This window comes from Apteryx rowi, unplaced genomic scaffold (genome assembly GCF_003343035.1).
Source record: "Apteryx rowi isolate R43461 unplaced genomic scaffold, aptRow1 scaffold_432, whole genome shotgun sequence".
NCBI lineage: Eukaryota > Metazoa > Chordata > Aves > Apterygiformes > Apterygidae > Apteryx > Apteryx rowi.
The window spans coordinates 391864-415217 of record NW_020450686.1 but is presented as its reverse complement, the minus strand read 5'-3'; the positions used below and the strand labels follow the sequence as shown (position 1 = coordinate 415217).

Genomic DNA, 23354 nt, shown 5'->3' with positions numbered 1-23354 from the left:
GCGCCGCTGCCGGCTCCGCTGACGTCAATGACATTCTTATCGTGCCGCCTGCGACAGCAGAAACCAGCCCTCAGAGGCCGCTCGCGCGCGGCGCGGCCGGGCCGCCGCTAAGCTGCGGCGTGGAGCCCGCGCCGGACGGGGTGCTCCTCGGCGGCGCCTCCGCCCGGGACGGCTGCGCGGTGCTCTGCCGCGGGGCGAAAGCTGAGCGCGCGGCCGCGCCCTGTCACGCTTCGCCTCCGCTTCCCGGGAGCGCGGGGAGGACGCGCGGCCCTGGCGGGGTTTCCAGCGGAAGCTGGATTTCGTTAACCCCCCCCCCCCGCACCCCCAGGCGTGCGGCGGCCCGGTGGGGGCAGGGAACCTTCTGGAAGGCGGCGCCGCCCGCGGGGTCCCGCGGCAGCGACCCCCGAGAGCTTGGCCTGGGGGGCAGGAAGGCGCCTTCCCCAGCACGCGGAGGGCGGGTAAAACTGCGGCTTTCAGCTTGAGTACCTAAATTAAAACATTAACCCCAGGGGCTCCCGCCTTCACTCTTGCATGCCTGTTTTGTATCACGGCGTCCCAGTTTTTTACGCCATTACACCTAATTACAACACTATGAGTGAGATAGAGACTTGGCACCGGACTGCTTCTTTCCAGCACCATAGATGGTGAATTTTAGAAACGATATCCCTTTTGATTATTTGAACAGCATTGAGCTGACAGTGGTCCCACCCGGAGCTGTGGACTCATGGAAAGAGCCGAGGCCGCCAGTGCGCCCAGGTGGGAGGTGACGCAGGGACGCGGGCGCTACCTTGCACAAGACAAAAAGGACAAAGACACGCCGAGATTTTGTGAGATTAAATCCCAAATTGGAGCTGAAGGGAAAACTCTGGCAAAGGCGGGCAGCTCCTAGGTTATCCAGCTGGCACTGTGATGTCAAGTCTAGCTGGATTTACTCRGAAATCTGCAGCATTTATGCATTTAAATTCTCACAGCTTTCAGCATATCAGTCTGGTTTGCACTTTACAACTGACTCAGCTAGTTACCCTGCTCAGCCCTTACTGCAAACTGCGAAATGTCTGTTCTTGCAAGCCGTCCTCCCCATCTGCACCACTAGTATCCATGTCTGTATGTGTTGTCTCTACACATATATGTATGTATATACACATACATCTGATACAGTCTAAACATACACATAAAATAGGTATAAAATCCAGCAAACAGAATGTTAGAAATTATTGTTGGGTTTAGTTCCTTCTYTCTAGTCTCTTCTCACAATCCCCTTTTGTATGAAACACAAGCAACATTTAAGCCCAAGTTTTTGTCCATACAGACATCAATCCCTGGATTTTTTTTCCATACACTGGCAGAGTGTTTGCATGCTTATGCACTGCTACTATGTATGACATGAATAATACTCCCACCCACCCCCATAACGAACCAGTAAGAGCCAAATCAAGTTCAGTCCCAGCAAAACCAGTTACAACTCCATTACTTTTGAAAAGAATTACAGCTGTTTGCTCTGTATCTGAATTTGGCCCACAAAGTGGGAAGCAGCACCTTGATGGGTTTGTAGAGGAGAAGGATCACAAGCCAAAGGAGTGCAAACACAGCTGCTGCTCTTGGGGTTTTCACAGTGTTCAACRTGATAGCTATATTTGACAGATTTTGTTGTTACTTTTGTTTTGAAAAACATTTCTTCAAATGGATGGCAGAGGAACTACGCACAGATAACGGAATAGAAAAATGATACGGAGACTACACGCATTCCTCTCTTGCTCAGTAAGCACATCACTCGTTTCAGATGCCCCTTTTTTCAATTGCAGGAAATGAGTAATTTCCACAGAAGCCAATAGGAGTCAAATAGGTTGATCTAAAGGACAGTTGAGTGGAAATCTCTAGTGATCCCTGCATTTTTTTTTAATCTGCTAATCATGTGCTATCCCTGGTGGTAGTGATAGCTGTCTTTTGAGAGAAGAGAAGAAAATGTAAGGGAGAAAATAAAAAACAGAGTCTGTTCCCATATCTGCATTATGCAAAAAAAGATGATTATTCTTCAGAAGGTCAGATGTGTTCTAAACATATCCTGCCAGCATGAAAAAGATTAAGCCACAATCAGCCTAGGCTGAAAAATAACTGAAAAAAAGTGTCAAAAATTATGTCAGCTGCAGCCAGGCTTAGTCAGTTTACAGACAGCTCCCTAAAGCCATGACTAAATTATTTTTATTTTGTATATTTTTCTGTTGTTGTCACTCTTCCAGATGCAGCCATGGTGCAGCAATAAGGTGCAAATACAGACCAGCTGTCAGATTTTTCAGTGAAAACAACCATTACAACACCAAGTGGCATGTTCTGACAGGACTCCGACCATTCCTGCCACCTATGTAGCTAGGTGAAAAGTCAGTGAAAGCAATGGTGAGAAATTAAGGAAGTCAAATCTACACCAGGCCTGAAAAGGCTTTCAAATACTGTTCACCGAGATTGTTGTTTTAATCCCAGAGTGGTCCATCAAACTGAGAACAGCAACTGAGATGCGAGCAAACAGAACTGAGCTTTCTACTCATGAAAAGATGTCTTAAAAAAATGGTTAGGCTTCATGCATAACCATAGGCCAGCCACAATATCTTAGAAAACATTTTTTTCTGAATTCTGTTTATATTGAATATAATGGTTTAAAGATCCAGTAGAACTGACAGCTTTAAATTAGGAGTTTTATGCCAAAAGTCTATAGATGTAGCTCAAATTCTGTGGCACCAGGAAGAGAATATTCTGCTCTTTCCTTATTTATAGAGTGAAATTCAGAAGTTACTGTGAGATTTCAAGTTGAGCCCTCTGAATCTGTGTTTATAAAAAATAATTTTAATTGTGTCATTCATTTAAATGAGATTATAAGAATTGTATTTTTCTGGGATATAGATTCCAGTTAAGAAGATCAACATATCAGTAAAGCTTACCAGAAAAGAATTTCTACACTATACATAGTGCTTTGTCTCCACACTTGCATGAGTAAATAAAATTGCAATGATTGTGACATTTATAAAGGCATTCTGAGACCATATAAAGAGAATATAAAAATGAGCCATTTAAGTCTGTTAAAAAAATTTACATTTAGACTTTGTAATGCTTTTCTGAGTGTAATTCAAAGATATTAGAACCATTATTATGAAAGGCAAATATCTATATATACAATATTATTACACAATTATTATACAATATATTGTACTAGGAGGAGATTATATACTGAAAAGTAAAAGTCAAGCAATTTAAAGTTAGAGGCCAGATTATATTTTTCCAAGATAGTATGTCATTTAATAAGTAACCATAGGATATGTATTTCCTCAAGTATAAATCTTCTAGCTGGATATTTTCAATAGACCCAGCTATCAAGCACATACATGATTAAAGCCTCTGTTCCATGCTTTTTGCTTGAAGAGTAGCCTAGAAATTCCATTTCCACTTACAGTTGTGATGGCCTAAAGTCTGTTCTGCTAACATTTCCACTTCACTGGAGAGCCTGACATTCATTCTCAGCTACATGTTTCCAAAGTATTAGTAACACTAAAGCATTACAGGAGTTTGTCTGTAAAAAATGTCAGGAAGTGGAAATTACAGTCTTAAAATATGGCCAGATAGATAATAGTGGCAGTGTATCATGAATAACAGCACAGGCTGAAATAATTTATTCTGGAGAAGAGCCTTTMCAGCAAAGCAGAGTAAGCAGAACCTTTTTTTCCTCTCTTTAAAGAACAATTCCTGTTTCCAGCCTCAGCTAAAAGAACAGACTGTATAGAGAGACTGAATTTAAGAGCACCACCTCCTGAACCTTTTCATCTGCTGAACGACTGTTATGATGTTAAACAGCTCATTATAAACGTGGACCTATCTTTTCTGTGAAGCAGTTCATGTACTAGTTTACTATTCCAATTATGTAGACTAAAGCCTTTTTTAATGAACCTGAATGCCATCTGGTAACAGTCCACACTCCAGCAACACAACGCAAAGCCTAGTTTGAGAACTGCACGCAGCAATCTACTATAACAGGAGTGGCTAGTTTAATAATACACATAGGATATGTTTTGTTTAAAGCTCTGTTGACACTGCAGTCAGGGATGTGCTCATAGCATATGCAGATATAGATAAGCTAGTCTTAATCTAATAGCCATGAAGCTGTGAGAGCATGGGCTTTAGCCCGGAGTTTACTAATCCACCAGGCCCTGGGCTGTTACTCAGATAGGTGAAAGGCACACTGTGCTTCATTATTGTCGCTACCCACACTAGCTAAATACAGCTAGCTCAGGTATGTCTATACATTCTGCAATCCTACTTATTTGCAGGACAGATATAGGATACAACCTTGCCTGGAACAGACTAAGGAAGCTGCCTCCCCATACTGAAATATTAACGCTGGCTTCCAAATAACCTTGGTTAAGATGCCAGATGATGAGACAATCAGTAAGGCAGACAATAAAATGGTAATCCTGTTGAAATACAGCAATACTGAACTTTGTCACAGAGAGTATTTGAGCTACTGTTAATAAATTCATTCTTCCCTAAAATACAGCTTATAAGGCATTTCATATTAATCATTTTGTATTTAGGAATGGTGAAACTATAGCACTGGCATACACTGTACACAGGAGAAGAAGAGAATGTGAAGAGAAAGTGATTTTATTGCCCAACAGATAGAAAGAAAAACCTATTTCTACATAARCAACTCTTATGAAAGAATTAAAAAGAATTAAAAAGCCTGGAGTGATAAAATGTTAATTTTCAGAGAAGTCTCATTACTTAGATTAAAAAACACAAAAAATATCATTGAATCCAGTATTCTAAATAAAAGTGGTTGGATCCAGTTCTACTTTTATAAATGTTCCATATGCAGTCTATTCTGACAAGTTTTTCCTTGTAGGTCTAGTATTATTCTAATCTGTCTAAGTCTGTGCATCTGAGAACTCTTCTTTTTTTTTTTTGTGGCTGCTGCTGCTGCTGCTGTTGTTTTGTAAAGAGGATGTGAAGGAAAATAAAGATAATAAAGATAATAGATCGTAAAGATATGACCACACATTGCAGGATCACATTTAAAGAAAAACATTAAGAGATTTAAATAAGAGAAAAGAGTAAAGTCAGGTCATAAGAGGGGAGAAAAAAAATACTGAATGAAGAAAAAATAGACATAAGGAGAAGACAGAGGAAAATAATGATTTTCTTTGTTTTCAAGGAATAATTTGAAGGAGAACAATAAGTTAAAAGGAAGAAAGAGCAAACCTTCAGTTTTTAACAAAATTCTTTGCATTAACACAAGGCATTTTAGTCCTATGAAATTTGCTAAACAAATGTAAAAAATGAAATTAAATCTGTAATATACCTAGCAGGCTTTTCAAGACTTTTTCAGATTTCTTGCCTTCCTCCGGCTATTCCAGATTAGTATGACATAACACACTGTGTTATTCCATCTCTCCCAACAGTTGGATTTTTAAATGGCTGATCACCAGATCATCAGAGCATCTCAGAGACATTAATGGATACGTCCTTGTAAGGCGGTAGGAAGTGTGAGACAGGAAGTCACAGAGAGGGTGCGAAGATATAAAATAGCTCAGAACTGATTCCAGGTGTGAGTCCCAGCACCATGCTCTAGCCATAAAGCCATCCTCTGAAGGCAACCTGTGTTGCAAAGTCAAAGGCTTTATTGGTGCTGGCTATAAACAGTCTCCGTCTTGCAGCAATGGCAGCACAGCTCTGGGTACAAACATCACAGGGAGATACTTGGGCAGTAAGCTCCATGCTGAACTTCTCGCTGTTTTGACTTTTAAGCCAGCTCGCCTAAACTTTCCTCTGTGGTCAGACTTATGCACGTACACACAAACAAGTTAGCCTAAAGCACATGAAAGCATCATACAAGTCCCTTGAGTCAGTTTTGTCCTGTTCAAAATGTCACTCTATATCTTGCCCTTTTTTTCCCAATGTGAAGACTGAAGACTTTCAAAAAACAGTTTTAAAGCACTATTCCTAGAATGAAAACTAAACAACATGGTTATGGCGAGTTGCTGTTTGAGAACAAATTAACATCTGGTTGTATTTATTACATTTTGAAATCTGGGTAATGGATACTGTTAATCTTCAATAAGTTCATTTTTAATAAGCAATGGATATTTTGACATTTTCTCACCAAACGGAAGATGAAACTATTTACCTCAGCAAACTGCTCTGAAAGTTGAGAGGGGAAAGCATTTTAGGCCACAACACTGCTCTTTGTTCATTTCAGTTTTTAATAAGCTTCCTTACTTCTGTTCATATACAGTTGAGTCTTTACAGTTAAATCTTATTTTTCACCTTTTCCAGCAGAGAATCATGGGTCTTCTCAGCTACAATCTGCTTTAGGTTTGAATGGGGGCAGGGGGGAAGGGGACGGTTGCTTTTCTGTTTTTGTTTTTCTTTTCTCAGAGAAGTGAACAGGATGCATCCATGTTTCATATCTGAATGTCGCATCTGCATAGAGATCTCTCCTGCACTTTGATATGTGAGACTTTTTTGCCTATATGAGAAAGGGGCAGCTAAATCTTTAAAATGAATCACTTTTGTTTCAGAAAGAATCTACCTGGGACAAAGAGTTTAAAAGAAAGTAAAAAGAAGTTCTGGAGGCATAAAAAGTGAATATTTGCCTTTGCATTTTAAATGTTATTCAGCTAACTGAGGGAAAGGAAGCACATCTGCATGACATTTTGTGTGATTTTTGGTTCCTTTCTACATATTTTTAAAAGACTCTGAAATGCAAGTTCCATTTATCTGTTTAAGACTCCAGTAAAACTAGTTTTGCTGTGTGAACCCTACAGCCATATTTCAATATATAGTTTCATTTTCAGCAATTCAGGTTGTCACTTTGTGTGGATTAAATTATGACAAGAGGCAAAAACTTGTTAAACATGCATTTGATAATGGAAAGGAGAGCTCTGTTCATGGGTCCATATGCTTATACACCGTGCCTTAATTTATTTTGTAAATTTAGCTATCATCATCAGATCTCTTAATCTGTGTAAAATTTTTAATGGTATTAAATTCCTTTAAAATACTCCTAGTGCTGCCTATACTTCCAGCAGGCCTCAACATCATATGGAAATGTTTGCCTATGATCAGTTACACTGGGCCACCTCTCTGTCAGCCAGATAACACATTTATTCTTGTGGAAACCTTTCCAGCTCTGCAGTGCTAAGTTCTGTATGCTTGTAAAGGTTTGAATGGCAGCAAATGATTTAAGGCAATATTTAAACACATACTTATCTTCAGAAACTTGTAAAAGCTCAGCACCGCTATTCTGGGGTAGTACTACTTCAGCTTATTTCAGGTTTCCAGCCTATCCCACCACTGGCTGCTTAATTCTGTCCCTGTGCTGCTCATTCAGTTGTTTTCAAACAAGTGTTTGATTGGCTGTGTGGTGAATCAATTGGAAAACTAACTGACTGAAAAAAATCTGGAAAAATAATACTGGTTATTTTTCAGCCAGTTTGGCTCCTTGATTATTTCACCCTCTATCTGCAACAGCCTCTATCAAGACAACTTGATAGCTTATTGCAGGGATCAGTGAGGGGAAAGAAATGAGTGATAGCGTTCAGTTATATAAATTGACTCTGTTTCTCAAAAATACATGTTGAACTATGGCCTAAGTCTTATGTAAATCTACAGGAGCTAAATACATGCCTTAAGTTTTCTGAAACAAGGTTTAAAGTGGTTAAATCATGGGGAATAAAAGAATAATGATTTATTTTTAAACCACTTGAGCTGAATTTTGGATTTGTCACTCAACTGAGCAGTTTAAAATGAAGCAGAATGAGTCTGTGCATCATACTGCAAAGGGCAGATCAGCAGAAACCATGCAGAACATCTAGAAAGTCAAATGGCCGCCTTTGACTGAGGTCCCAACTGCAAAAGAAAATGTTCCCACTGTTGCTAACACTTCTTCTACAGGAAATGTGGACAGGAAGTCTGTAAATTTTCAGAAAAAAAAGGTTCCTGAGGAGTATAAAGATTAAGTACAGATATAGCATATGCTTCTTTCAGTCCACTATACTATCTAGTGTGCATTACAGAGTTTAGCTGGTAGGCCTGACTAATTTTAAATAAAGTTTCARCTACTACAGCTCTTTCATTCCTTTAATTACTCCAAAAGAAATTATATTAATCTAATTTTGGAAGCACTGTTTCAGAAATAAATCTCAAAACTTTTCTTTAAAATGGGATTAATGTCTATTTGCATGATCTGCATTGTCTTCATCCCACTTTTTAAATTTTTTAAATTTATTCTAGAACATTGCAGTACATCTTGAAATATTTTCTCTGGAAGGTAGTACTTAGCATCTTCTTGAGAAAAAGAAGGGTAATTATGGCTTATTTTACTTTTTTGGCTGGACAGAATTGTTATTTTTATTTGAAAAAGAACTATAGCCCAATATGAAAACTTTTATTATATTGTGATTTTATTCTTTGAAACTTTATTCTTTAGAATATTGATTTCAAACTTTTTTTATTTTGCAGAAGGAAATGTGTAGACATTTTATACGCGAGGTCTGCAAGATCAATCCATACTTGGGAGAAAGGTCTATAGTACTGGACTCTCACAGAACCATCAAATCCTAGAAATAATTTTCAAGAATCAGTGTCTATCAGAAAACCTGCCTAACGTATGACATATAGAAACATCTTGTTATTTTAACAACCAATCTTCAAAGAAGTTCTTGGAAAATCTGTGCTATCTTTATAGCCTGTATTTTATAGGCAAGACTAACAACATCTTTGGAGAAAAGAGATTTCAAGTTAGAACTGGTAAGTATTTCAATGTACCAGGTCATACCACAAACACATACTATATGTTGAAGCAACAGTTACTCCTTTGAGCATCAGCTTTGTGTTCCAGTGGGTATGTGTTGATAATAGCATTTATTAAAAAAAAAAAAAAAGCTTGTATTTACAAACGACAACCCATGTGGCTTTCTTCTTTGCAATGAGGAATGAGGCTACAAGGATCCTCTTTGTATCTTTTCCCACTGGGGCTTATCTCACCTTCATATAATAATGCCAGCTGTACCTCCTAAAGAAAAATTTACCTCAAAAAAATTGGGAAAGAGGTGAGGCACAGAACTCAAGGGAGTACAAATTTGCAAAGAGAACAGAACTGTGCTAGATCAGAGATAAATACTTTAATAGACTCATTGGTATTGCAGGTTCAGGTTTTACTCAGCAAAACAAGGTCTTGCAGACTTCATCGTGAGAACTAGTTAGAGCAAAGCAATCACATTTTGGTTTCACAATATCATACAGTGAAAATCTGTGGCTCATAAATAACATGCTTATATATATTTCCAAGTAGCAGAAACACATTAGAAGTAAGTGGTTTCACCACCTTACTATTACTTTCCTGTGTGGCAGGCTTGTACGTAGTAAGTATGTATGTCAGCTGCTTGCTCTTTCTCTGAAGACATAGCCTTGACCTGCAGGGACATTAATTGCTTCAGGACTATAGAATCCTTCTCTCTTCTCCTTCTCCAGCCTGCTAGTCAGACCTTTCTGCATGCCATTAATAACATTTGGTTAGCTTGTGTAATCAGGTTATGTCAAACAGTTTTCCGATTTTCTCCTTCATTTCTTTGGCACTGACTTCTTGGGTTTTTCTTACTGTCGTCTTTGCACTCCTTCAATTAAATACTAATTAGTCAATGGTTGCTACAGTATGTCATTAAGCACTAGCATAAGGCTTATTGAATACAAGTGGCATTTTAAAATGTCTACTACTCCAGTAGTCACTTGTATAATTTATTTCCGAGTTATTTCCTGTTTCTTTAGCATAGTAATAAATAAGTTATCTAGTGGCAAAATTCACTCACTCAGATGTAATGCTACATTATTCTTCATTATGAAGGAAAGAAACCCAAATTATTATTCTATAACATAAGAGAGACTAGGTACCTTAATTTATTGTCTGTCATCTCTATTTTTTATTTGGCTTAGAATTAGTTCAACTTTCTATCTAATTTACGCTTTCAAAAATAAATGTTAATTGCAGAAATTAATTTAAAACACTGCAAGGGGAAAGAATCATGAATTAGGTCTGCAATTTACTACTAGCATTTTAATGCAAATATTTGGGAATCATTTTTATTATTTAGTATCAACTAAAACTTCATGTATATGGCCAAAGCTGCTTCAATAATTCAGAACATCATAATAATGGGGATAAAATCTAGATATTCCTGGTACAAAAAAGTTTGTCCCTATATGAGTTGGAGCTGAACCTTCTTACCTGGGAACAGATTAAGAACTACGATAAAAAATATTTTTTTCCAATGTATTAACAGAAGCCAGAAGTCATACAGCTCTAGAAACCTGCCGGAGAAGAACTATGGTTTGTATTTGATGAGGAAATTTAAAAAATGTCATACCCTGGATTTTTTAATGTTTAAAGTGAAAGCTCTCCAGTAAGAAGTTTTTTTCACTGCCTCCTGTCATTGCTCCTGAAGTCCCAGAAACAAGTCCAGTAAATTACTTGTTGTTATTGTTCCCCAGCAGGCTTCTGCAAGGAAATACCTGACGGTATTTGGGGCTATGCTAGGCTGCCCACTACTGGCGCCTCATTTACAGATAGTGACGCCCAAGTAGTGGCTGCCGGGTGATTCCCAAAGTCTCGCCCAGGCACCTGGGGAGTTGGGGCTCCAAAGACCATTCAGATTGCCTCAGGCACCTGCCTTCCTCCGCGGACAGTGCAGAAAGCCTGAGGCTATACAGAGGATTTAATATACAGAGCCAGCTAGAGCCAGCTAATTGGAAACATTAAACACACGGGCATATCTGAATATGTGACTGACTAAGGTCTAAATACCATTTACTTTCATGCAGACTTGATCCCACCACCACAAGGTCTTCTGAGGTTATTCACCTAACATAGGAAAACAGGCTGATGGTGATTGTCTTTTCGCATAAAGGTGTTAGAACCTGTCCTGAAGCGGATGCCTGAGCTCTAGGCTCTTCTTATTCTCAGGATTTGAATTCACTGATCCCAATTCCCAAGAAAGTGCAGTAAACACAAGTTGATTTTCCTACAGCCAGAGCTGGAGTTACTCCCTCCAGCAGAAGATGAGTCACTTTGCAGCACGTAATGCAAAATGCACGAGGTCAGAGAGAGAATGAGCAAAAAGGAGGCCATCTCTGTAGTCTGCTGCTGAGGTCACTCCTGGAGGAAATGCTGTGCAGGTGTGAGTCCTAAACTGTGAACACTACTCCCAGGGTTATTTATACACTTCACCTGAGCATGGACAAAATATGGTGTGTAGGTACCTGTGGAACCTTCTGGTCCGCAACAGAGGCTCTGTTATTCCTGTTTGTCTCCAGGGCTACCTGACCTTGGCTGCTGAGTGCTCTGAGTCATTGCCTTGCTCAGGCTCTGTAATCAGGACCTTGCATATAATCAAACCAGACCTTAGGCACTTTAGTGGGTAGTCTCAGTGTAGCCCTTAATATTTAAATGGATACTCAGGAAAGTGAATATGTTTCAATAAACCATTTTCTGAGTAACCTATTAATGGAAAAGAGTTCTACTTTCAAATCCACCTTTTCAGTTGGAGAGAAGACAATGTCACTGATCACAGATGTTAGAAGTGGGAGGAAGTGTGAAAAAAGATGCATTCAGGCTACATCAGATGGTCATACCAGAACCCACAACTGCAGTTTTATTTTCTATATACATCTGCCACTGGAGACACTCCTAACAGGAACAAAAAAAATGACATTGATAAGAGTCCTATTTTTTCTTGCAGATTCTTCTCACCTCAGTCCTACAAACCAAACTACCTTTCACTCTTTCAGTTGTTCTGCTAGTCTTATCAATGTGGTAAATGCAGTCTGGGGTCATGTACATTTCTCAAAAGTGACAGTAAGTGACACAACCGGGCTGAAAAGAGAAGAGGAAGCACACTAAGCTTATCGTCCTGTCTGTCTTTCCAGTAAAATGGACAGTTTTGGTGAAACGATGATACAGTGATTTTTCCTGAAGCAGCAAACACAACCCCAATTTGACTTTAAAGGTAAGAAGCTTGTGTTGGGTTGCATATCAAATTATCAAGGTGGAGATAATCCAGACTAGTCTCTCTCATGTTTTCTTTTTGAACTTGAGTAGATCTTTTTGTTTCAGCATGCCTCTATTCTAACTACAAAATGTATTAAGTGTATTTCAAAATTAAAGCTGTACTACAATGCAGTCCTACGGAAAGTAACCTGAAGTGCTGGATAAAACTTACAGGTAGAGGTCAGTTTTGAGCCTTCTAGTCTCTATGCACTTAGATAGCTTAACCACATATTACCACCAAGACCAGATTATTATGAGATCTACCAAAATACATTACAGCCAAGTGATGTAGTTTATGCACTGCAAAACAACTACACTTATTTTCTAATTGTTGGTTTTGGATAGATCACCAGGGAAAATGCATCTTTTCAGAATATGTGTTAATAAGCATTTTAAAGTAACATAATGAAAACTGCCCTTTCGCCATTAATGCAGACAGGGAAGTCATCATTTAAAAATATCCTAGCTGATCCTGATAACTGTTCTCATACTTTCACTATAGACAAAGCCTGAATCTCAAAATTTTTTTAAGATACTATATAGTAGTCAAAGGTAGGGACCATTCTATCTTGTACTCTGGTTTTATTAACTTCCTTGAATGTGAGATAATAAATAAACAGCTTATGTTGTCCAAAACCTCATCAAACTTCTTCCTGCCATTCTGCCTCAGGAAAGTTAATTACTGTTTAACAAACCCATAGAACTTAAGCCAGCACTAGATAAAAATTACATTTTGATTCTCTCATTCAGTTGGAAAAAATTTTGCAGCATGAATTAAAGGTCTTCAGATCAAGGTGGAGAAAGCATTCAATAAGCCCCCACAGATATACCCTGCCAATGACAACAACTCCCTTAAATCAAGAAAAAGGCTAAACTAGAGACATGAATAATATTCACTTTAAAAGGAAAATACAGTTTATTAGTTTTCTTTTCAAATGACCCATTTCAAGCAGGTACTTTTTCATTATAACACATGGCTGTGCTGCACAAATTGTTACACAAAGACCTAGTTTTTAATAGAAAATAGGCAAATAGAGCCCTTGTTTATGAATATCAAGTGCCCACAAACTCTGCATGTGCAGGGAAAGAAGCTGCTAGTTCACCCAAGGAAGTGGACTAGCAACAGCACGAGCCTGGGTGAGAAGGGGACTCCTGTCTCTCCAATTCACTGCTTGTTCTCTGCAGAAGTTGTTTACTCTGAGCAGGAGACGTATAACCGAATTTCACTCCAAATTCAATTTCTGCCATGTACCTCACAAAGCAATAAGATTTTCTTCTTACCATGGAAAAGCAGGCTGTAAATGAGATAACTCTCCTTTTAGCCATCATTACCTACATAATACCTTTAATGATTAACTGGTTGTGGTCTTCCAAATCTGCATTATTTATGCAAAATATTATTGATCATTGAAAAAATGAAGTACAGGCCTCTCTAAGCTACTTTGTAGTGATGAAGGTTGGGTTCAACTTCACTGAAGTTGATGATTATTAATCCTTTATTCAAAATACTTGTTGGAAAAATGTGACCTCTTTTTTAGAAGAGAATAGTTGAAATTAGCTGAAACACAGGATATCTGCAATGCCAGTTGGTTACCGAGCTATGTGGACAGGCTGGAGGGTTTTCGCTGGAAGCTAAATGTATAGTCACTCTGGATTGCGGAGCTTAAAGCTCAGTTTCTTTTTGTCTGTTATCTGAACAGCATGACAAGAAAAAATTCTAGTCCATAATGCATCACTCCAAATATTCAACAATATCATTTTTTTCTCAAATCCAAGCTTAACACATACAATTGTAATAGAGATTATCACATAAATGTGAATTGGGATCTGGCCTAAAACAGCAATAGAATGGAATATTTCCTAGATTTAGATATATCTTAGATTTAGTAATATTAGCAGTATTGCCACCCATTCAAAATATCTTTTCAAGAAGGCACTGTACGCCATGTAGACCAGTCATTAGGTTTTTAATTCTTCTTCCACCTCAGCCATCTGTTTCTACTTTCGATTCAGTATGTAAAGCCCTGAGATCAGTATCCTATGTAACTCTAAAACCGAGCAAGGATGCAGACTACAAACAAAATTCAATATTATGTAACAACTGCTTACCAAAAATGCATGAAGGCTTTTAAAATTCCATTCCATATGAGGGACTACTAATGTTTTTCTGATTGTATTCTTATTTTATGTATTAATACTGAAATTAGATTTATTAGTCCAAAGAGTGGGTTACAGTCCAGTATTAGTTTTTTTAAGTTTTAATAAAAAAAAATTTTTCTAAAAAAAGTATGTGCCTTTCTTGCAGGTTATTTTCCTCAATATTCTCCTCTGGTGTTTCAAGTTATCTACTGAACTTCAAAATTTAGTGACACTGTTGACACTAAAAGGCCATCAGAAGTAACAGCAACAAAAGAAAGCAACAGCTGAAGAAAATTACCCCCTATACCTTAGCCTATGTTATGCAAAGGCCAATAACACCAACAATTTATTTTCTGAGGAAGGAAATTACTTCTTTAAAGAGGATAGCTAAGTTCCAAAAGGATGTTACAGACACACAAAGAGTGGTATGTAGGATTGCACACGTGATAACTAAATGAATATCCATGCAAGAAAGTAGAATAAATAAGTAAACTCTGAATTCTACTATACAGTTGGTGTCAAGTACTTCAATTTAATATAAAATAGTAGAATGTTAGCTTAGGATGTGAGTTTATAAGAGACCTATTCTTTTGTTTTTAAAGGCAGGAGCTGAATTGGAAAGAAGTAACAATGAAATCTCCTTGTTATTTATCTGACTGACAGTGACAAAGAGCACTTGCGTGTATATGTGCTATGGGTATCTCCTGAAAAACACATTGTCGGAATTTCACTAATGTGAAGAGCTCAGTGTAAGTATAACCTTCCATATAGTATTTCTTTCAGATTGTCAGTTACTCTGGTTCCACTACTCTTCACATAGCATAAAATCCACACCAAACGATACAATGTGTTATTTTTATATTATCTATCTGAGAAAACAATTACAATGAGTATGGCTACCTTTGCATAGTTCAGTTAAAGGTAAAATTTCAAAAGCATTTGCAGAAGTTAAAAGGACACATTTAACTGACTCTCAGTAAGAATTCTGGTCCTAAATGCGAGTTTTGAAAATATTCCCCTAGAAAGTTGAGGTGCACTGGCATTTGTGCTTCCCTGCATATAAAGCACTTCTAAGTATTGAATTCAACCGCTAGCAAGGTATACTGTTATGGCTGCTGCAGTCTGCAGATACACATCTGCCAATTTCTCAAAAATTAGATGCAATTTACTGCAGGCTAAAGGATGTGAAAATGCTACAAAGCACATTTACATTTGAAAATATAAGTATCTGTGGTATTCACCCTGAAATTCAAATAATTTGCTGAGGTGAGTTATATTCCGTTAAAATATCCACAGATGTATGGGTGTAAAAAAGGTATGAAGAACAAAATATTTACATATCTTTTACCAAACTACACTAAGAGTAAAAGCCATTTTACTAAAAACATCCCCCTTCTCTTTAAAAACAGGCTGTCAGGTTCCTTCAGTGCTTCAGGAAAGCACCCTTTACTCAACTAACTTGAGTGAGAATTTCAGAACATTTTATTTTGCCTTTGCCAAAAGTTTGGCAGTACAGTTTACTATAGGAATACTTCTCTGTAATAAGATAAAAATATATTTGATGGGCAAATGAAGTCAGAGTGAGAAGTGCTCTCTATAACTATAATTCTGCTGACTAAATCTAGAGAAGTGATATATATCCTGCAATTATGTCTTGAATAGGGCATGTTTTATGTATCTGCCTAAACCTGGGTATGAAATCTAAGGTCTTCAACATTTTAAAATAGGACACTGATATTGCAATACAAAAATTTCTCTTGATAAAAATCTGAAATATTGTTTATTTTTAAACCTCTATTCTCAAAGGCATCCACTCAATTCCATATATCTGTTCCCAGGCTAGCAGCAATTACCTCAGTATTGCATGCATTAACTTCTGTAAGGCATCTTTTATTCTTTTCTGTCCCCTCATGTGTTCTCACATTTACTTTATCCCCTGCTGTGCTCTGGTAGAATCACAGGCACAAGAAAAGATAAAAAACATTTAGATTATTTAGGACATCTCCATGCAGTGACACACTGTACAGTCCAGCCAGGTCAGCCAGATATTTAACACTTTACCTACTAGACTTTTGAACAGCGTACAGCACATCATGATCAGGAATGCTTCCTCTTAATCAGCAATAATTTACCTCTATTTTAATTCCATCCTATTGTTCAATAAAGCCTTTAAATTACAGAACTGGCATGAATGGGAGATACTTACACATAGATATACACACACATATTTGCATTTAAATGTGTGTGCACGGCTGTGTGTGTATAAAGCTAGATTAAGCATTTTGGTACTCAAGTTTACAGCTGCCTTCCCCTATGCCTTCTAGACATTTTCAATCTGCTTTTGCTCACTTATGCTTGCCCTGCATACCAGGGAAGCCACAGCAGCCAGATGCAAGTGTACTTGCTCGCCAGAGGTTCAAGCATATTTGACTCTTCATAGAGTCATCCCACCAGGCTGGACATCTCTTTCCGCACTTTGCTATGACTGAGTCTAAATTATGTGTGTGCATGTAAAGTTAAGGCACAGGAATGAAAATGATTACATTCTTTTGGAGACATATGTTTGATTTGGAATTTCAAGCTTCAAAATTGAAATAACATTTTGCATGTGATTGGGTTCACATTATCAATGGAATTGAACTACACTGATTCAGAAATTTCTATATTTAAATTTAAATGGAGCAATTTCTCACTATGGAATCCGCAAGACTGTTAATGGACATAATTATGTCTACACATCTGGGTGATAAAGGGCAATAGATTTCTATATAATCAGGATTTTTTTTGTTTCTCGCTACCGTTATTGCTTTGAATAGTAATCTTCCTTTTCCATTACCTATAGGATACAATTCATGGAAGAGGGATGGTCTACACACCCAATGGATCTGAGTTTGCAGAGGTGCAACTCTCAGAAATACAGTTACTCCCTATTTGACTGTTTCTCAAAATCTATTATTCTCAATACCGTATGGTATGACCTCTGATTTTCTTCTGTAACCTTTGTTTTTTCTTCTTCTCATCCAGCTGCTTGTATTTAGGAAGGACTCTAGTCTGTGTGAATATGGATTTGCCAGCAGGTCGAGGGAGGTGATCCTCCCCCTCTACTCAGCCCTGGTGAGGCCACATCTGCAGTACTGTGTCCAGTTCTGGGCTCCCCAGTACAAGAGGGATGTGGCACTACTGGAGCAAGTCCAGCGAAGGGCTACAAAGATGATTAGGGGACTGGAGCATCTCTCTTATGAGGAAAGGCTGAGAAAGCTGGGCCTGTTCAGCCTGGAGAAGAGAAGGCTGAGAGGGGATCTTATCAATGTGTACAAGTATCTGAAGGCAGGGTGTCGAGAGGATGGGACCAGACTCTTTTCAGTGGTGCCAAGCAACAGGACGCGAGGCAACGGGCACAAACTGAAACACAGACGCTTCCATCTGAACATGAGGAAAAACTTTTTCACTGTGAGGGTGACAGAGCACTGGAACAGGTTGCCCCGAGAGGTGGTGGAGTCTCCTTCTCTGGAGATATTCAAAACCTGCCTGGACGCGATCCTGTGCAACGTGCTCTAGGTGACCCTGCTTGAGCAGGAGGGTTGGACTAGATGATCTCCAGAGGTCCCTTCCAACCTCAACCATTCTGTGATTCTGTGATTCTGTGATGTTTAGCTTACTTTAGTGCTGTTTGTTAAATGGATCGTACTGAAAGCCAGGAGGTTACTAATTAATTAATTAACTAACTATATTTAATTATTAAATAATGATATAGTTCCAATACAATCAAATAAAAACTATAGCAAAAGACTTGTAGATTCCATTTCACAACCTTAAACTTCATTAGGAAACATGAAGCTATTCAATACAAACCATGTAATATGTTGGAAAAAGCCTATGAGGAACATGCAAGAAATTCCATTTAACTATCAGGATATTGAAATTCTGCTGGATTTAACATGCAGAACCATCTAGTCCAAAGAGGAGTAATAAGAACATATAGTAACACATTAATTCAGTTTAAATTTATAACCTCATAATATTTGCAACTAGTTTATTTCACTATTGGCATGTTTTTTGTATATGACAAAATCTGAAGAGGTCTTCCTGACACTAAGCCATGTACCTTTTAATAAATGAAATGTAGAAATATTTGATGGCTTGTTATTGAATAATTCCATATATTGTGTTCTACCTATGTGATGAAATAGGTCTGGGCTAGTTTTTAGTGGAAACTTTTAAAGTGTAAACAACTTCTAAAAAGTGAACTTTTACAATTAAGATTTATTTTATTATTAAATTAAATGGTTTATTTATTACATATATGCATCTTTACTTAGAGGCCCTTTGACACTCTGTTTGTAACATAAAGGGCCAGTTATATAAGCTGTATTTAAATCCAATTCAAAGCTATTTCTATTAACAAGATGTTTCTTTAATATATGTGTGTATATGTGTGTGTGTGTGTGTGTGTGTGTGTGTGTGTATGTATATATATATGAATCACATCCTGTGTCTGTGATTTCAGGTTAACTAAAACTTCACTTGCCAGTTAATCACTAGTTGTGATAGTATGCAGAGGCTCAGAGACTCATTCTCTTGGAGAGACTTACCTCCTTTTGCATGTATGTTTTTCATATAAAAACATCTGCCAGACTGAGTTCACAAATTACAATTAGCAGACAGAGAAGTTGTGAGATCTCCTATCTATTTTAAATCTAATACACGTTAAGAACTTGCATAGTTCCTTCATATCTAATTCATATGGTTTTCATTTAGAAATGCAGATATTAAAACTATAGTAATCAAAAGACATGTAATGTTTCCTCATTTTTTTATCAGTCAAAAATCACAACACAGAAGTTCAGTCTTGGCTTCACAGCTATTAGTGGTTTTGGAAAATGAAAGGTTATTATAGCTCACTGGTGATGTTAAGAGAATTAGCAACCTGACCTGAGGCACCATGCACATCACTGCCTTGAAAACGTGACTCATTGTGAGAGGAACCCCTCTTCTGGCTGAAGAACAGAACACCAAGCATGGAAGAAGTGTACAACAAACACAGAGCTATCGCAGGCAGGCCTTGGTCAAAGAAGAAAGAAGGCACTTTTAGGGAACAGTTCATCTCCCTTTAAAGAAGACATCTAAAATAAGTCAATTTGCATCTGCTTATTCACACTGACTATAAAGGACTCTAGAGAGCCTTGACAAGATAGAGATACCTACCTTCTAGAGGTCTAAAGCAGGTAAGAAAAGTGCCATCCAAGAAGTTTATTGTTACATGAAAAGCTCCCACCTCCTGTCCCCTACTTGGTCTGAAAAGGAACACTCAGTGCTGTAGCATACCTGGCTTATACAGAAGATCAGGTATGCCACTGACATTCATTGGCTTTTTTCAGTGCAGTTTCTGAAAGGGATTCATGTGGAAATATTGAACAGAACAGGCCATATTTCAGCCATTAACTTTTACATATTTACACTGAAAAATCACTGCAGATTTTAAGGTCACCATCTTCTTCTCTAAGTCCAGTCTTGTAGTAGTATTTTATTGCATGGTTGCTATGCTTCTACCAGCTTGAACATTTTATTCATGTACTGCTGCACCTCTCAATTCCACTATTCTCAGTTTCCTCAATTCTCACCTCTCAATTTCCTACTTCTTGCATTTTCTCCCACATTTATTCCTCAGGTGAGTTCTTACAATAGTCAAAAAATACTTTTTTCATCTAAATGGGAAAATTTTGCCCTTGTGATTTTACTTACTTTTCTTTACCAAATCCCTTTCCATCTTTTTCTTTTTTCCCATATCTTCTGCCACAGTTCCTTCTTGCTACACTATCCTTTTGCTTTCTGTAATCTTCCCTTTCCTCAATTAGATTCTTCCTAAAGACACTTCTTCCAGGAAGCTTAGTAACTTAAACCCTCCCTTCTTTGGTGTCTATTTCTGTTTTAATATTGACATTGTTTAGCGATGCTGTACCTTCCAGTCACCTATTTTATTACACTGGTGATCAGTTCTTGCTGAGATTGCTAGCTGTGCCATCCGGCTGATGTGAGGGGCTCCACCTGTCTGGTGTATTACTCTAGATATTCAGTGACTTAAACTGTGAGAGCAGCATGTATAGGAGGATTTTTCAGCAGGAAGGACTGCACAAGCTGCATTTCAAGTATTCCTGAGAAGAATTAAAAAAGCATCATAGCATCTGAAAGGGTTTTTAATCATTCTAAGAAGAGCAGGAAAAGAGTTTGTAATATATTTTTCTTCTTAGCATAGTGCCTTACTGCAACGTGCTTTACTAGGATTTTATATGCCCCAAGAAAGCACCTATACATACTTCTGTGCTTACACCATGAAATTTGTTGCTATGGAAATATCAAAAACAGGCTATGACTAAGAATGGGTGAACCCATTCAGGCAAAATAGTATCCAGCTTCAATCTCCATTCAACAGCTAAAGTGAATTGCAGCCATTTTCATGCTTTATAGCAGCGTAATATCTCTTCTGTATTATTAAAGTCTTTTAGCCTCTTGTATCCAACTCACACAGGCCCCAACTCACCCAATTCAATGCACAGTTTGGGCACAGCAGTTCCAGTAGCTTCTCTGATAAATCAGATTAAACTAAATTAGATTAAATTACCCTTACTCTTCTTTGCCCTCTACTCTTGCTTGCTTTAAATTTCTTGGCACAGAAACATTTTTTAGATTAGTTGCACCACTGACTGCACTCCCTTCCTTATAAACCTCAGATGAGTTATTGCTTCTGACATGTACAGTGTACTCTGGAGACTAACTGAATGGAAACCTTCAGATCAGTGGGGATTTTAAAAAGAGCAACATTAACTTCCAGCAGAGTGTGTCTTGGGTCCTGCTGTCTGAGCATCTTCTCCTTCTGGAGAAAAGAAGCAGACCTCAGGCAAACAACTGTGGGAGAGCATGTAAGGTGGGCTTGCTGTATGTTTATGTGCATGCATATCTTCTGTTCTGGGTATCACATTTTCCTGGATTACCAGGGATTTTACTGCATTATACACTTTCTGAATTTAGGCCCTTGGAACCACAGGAAAGAGACATATTTTTCAAAAATCTCTGTCTCCATTTAAGATAACAGACTTCAGAATGAGACAAGTAAAGGTCAAAGGACAATTAAACACAGGTGTAACATCTATCAGTAACTGAAATGGCTCGGGGTGGTAGTTTCAAACCAACACCCAGAATTACCTCTTCAAGGAATACATTAACAAAGGATTAGACCAGAAGCAGTTCATGAGAGACCTATGCATTTATTCTCTCTCCTCCTCCCCTGCCAATTTATTTAATTACTACAACTTTAAGGATGATTGCAAAACATTCTTAACTGAGAATGCTTTTCAGTGAATAGAGTGGATTTATAAGGTTTAACCTTCTGTTCCCTGATAAGCCCTAAACACAAATGTTGAGATTACATATTGAATTCCTTGGAGAATAAAGGCTGGATCTTTCAGAGGTAAATGTGTATACGGTGTGAGGATAGATGAAAAAAAATAAGGATGTTATCACATTTGAAGCCTAAGAAAAGAATTATTGAACATGACAAAGCCACACTTCTCTTCAAAAAAGCTAAATTACTGTTTGTTCCTTGAGTTACAATCCTATTGTAACTATTAGCTAACTATCCACAACTAAAAAGACAAGAGTTTGAAGATGATCAATAAAAATCAAGCCAAGTTCCATCTGGAAAAAAAAATCATGTTGAAAATTCTGGAAATGATAAGTTTTCTGTTTAAACGATTAATTATCTGTTTACTAAGTGTCTCTCCATGTTCATTATGAGGCAAAGCAAATGCTCTTTTACTCTATCAGCACGCCATTGAGGATGTAACTACCTGGAAAATTACACCATGTAAGAACACATTGATTAACATGTATTAACAAATATGATGTAAAATAAGGTGTGTTCCCATAAAGATATCCAAGATCAAGTTGCCAAATACTAATTCCAACAATACCAATACTAGCGAAAAGTGTTACAGAGTAAAATTTTTAAAAGTGATCATGTAATTTAGGATTCCATGCCTGATTTCAAGCTAATATTTCTTTAGAAATAATAGTGTCTTTTACAAGTAAATTGTTTTTCTTTTAAGCACCTAAATGTTATAGAAATAGAATCACAAAAGTTAGCTTTGAAAATTTCCCCTCATTACCTAAAGTTTTGTAATGCCAAGACTTTGCCTCAGTATAGCTACAGAACTCCACCTCCCAGATTAAAGATCAATCTGTTCTTCATACCAGTTCTTTCTACTACATTTCATTGCAAAAAGTTACTAATGAAGATAATCATAACACAATCACACACTGATATATGAGGAAAATGGAGGACAAGGACTATCATGTAAAAAAAAAAACCACCAAAAATTTGTGAACTAGCTTAGATTAAAAACAGGATAATAAGACAGAAATCAGAAGGCTAAGATGATATGTCTCCAAAACTATTTACAACTACACGACTCAAATTCTCTTTAATAAAATAGATACAAGGATAAATGATATGAAAGAGTATTAGATTACTATTTTAAAATTCAATCTTCATTGAGACTAAAGTTTTCATAAATATCAAATTTAGAACCCATGCTGCTTACACAGACGAATTTGCGGTCATGTTAATTTCTCTTACCTGTTATAGTTGCTTTGTTAATAGATGGTTGGTTACACATTGGTGACCGTCTGATAAGGAAAAGAAAAAAGGTATAAGAAGAAAAGAAAAAAGTTCAAATATTTGTTCTAGAACAAATATTTCTTTATAAGATAGATATTTCTTTCTAGTAGAGAAGGAAATTCACAGCTGACCCTCAGATCTCTCTGCGGATTGGGAACTCCAGCAGGGGAATATTTTAAGAATTTACAAGTTCATTAAAAACCTGCTTAATCATACCTAGTACTTGTACCTAGCTTGAAGTTTGGTCTATATATGTATTTATCGTTATTCTAACATGGCCGTTATAAATTATAATTTATTTTTCATTTTATTATTTGAACATCCATTTTGCAAAAAACTTTAGGGCAAACAGCTCAGCATACTGTTTTGCTCATGTAAGAAAGCTGGAATTTGTTGGACTGACACAGTGACGTAGGGATTTGCGGAGACTGCAAGCAGGGGTATATGAGGTCTGCATAT

General features: G+C 37.5%; 1 protein-coding gene across 3 annotated transcripts in view; it reads right to left on the bottom strand.

Annotated features, from left to right (window-relative positions):
• PDE4D (phosphodiesterase 4D) overlaps positions 1–23354 on the bottom strand; it is a 371205-nt gene that overhangs the window by 83983 nt on the left and 263868 nt on the right. The window contains exon 5 of one of the 3 annotated variants that reach the window (XM_026076480.1): positions 22854–22903. In XM_026076480.1, the coding sequence (XP_025932265.1) occupies positions 22854–22903 (50 nt within the window). Of the gene's footprint in view, positions 1–3371; positions 3518–22853; positions 22904–23354 lie in introns of those variants that run through there. The other 2 variants (XM_026076481.1, XM_026076482.1) reach the window with 2 other exon arrangements.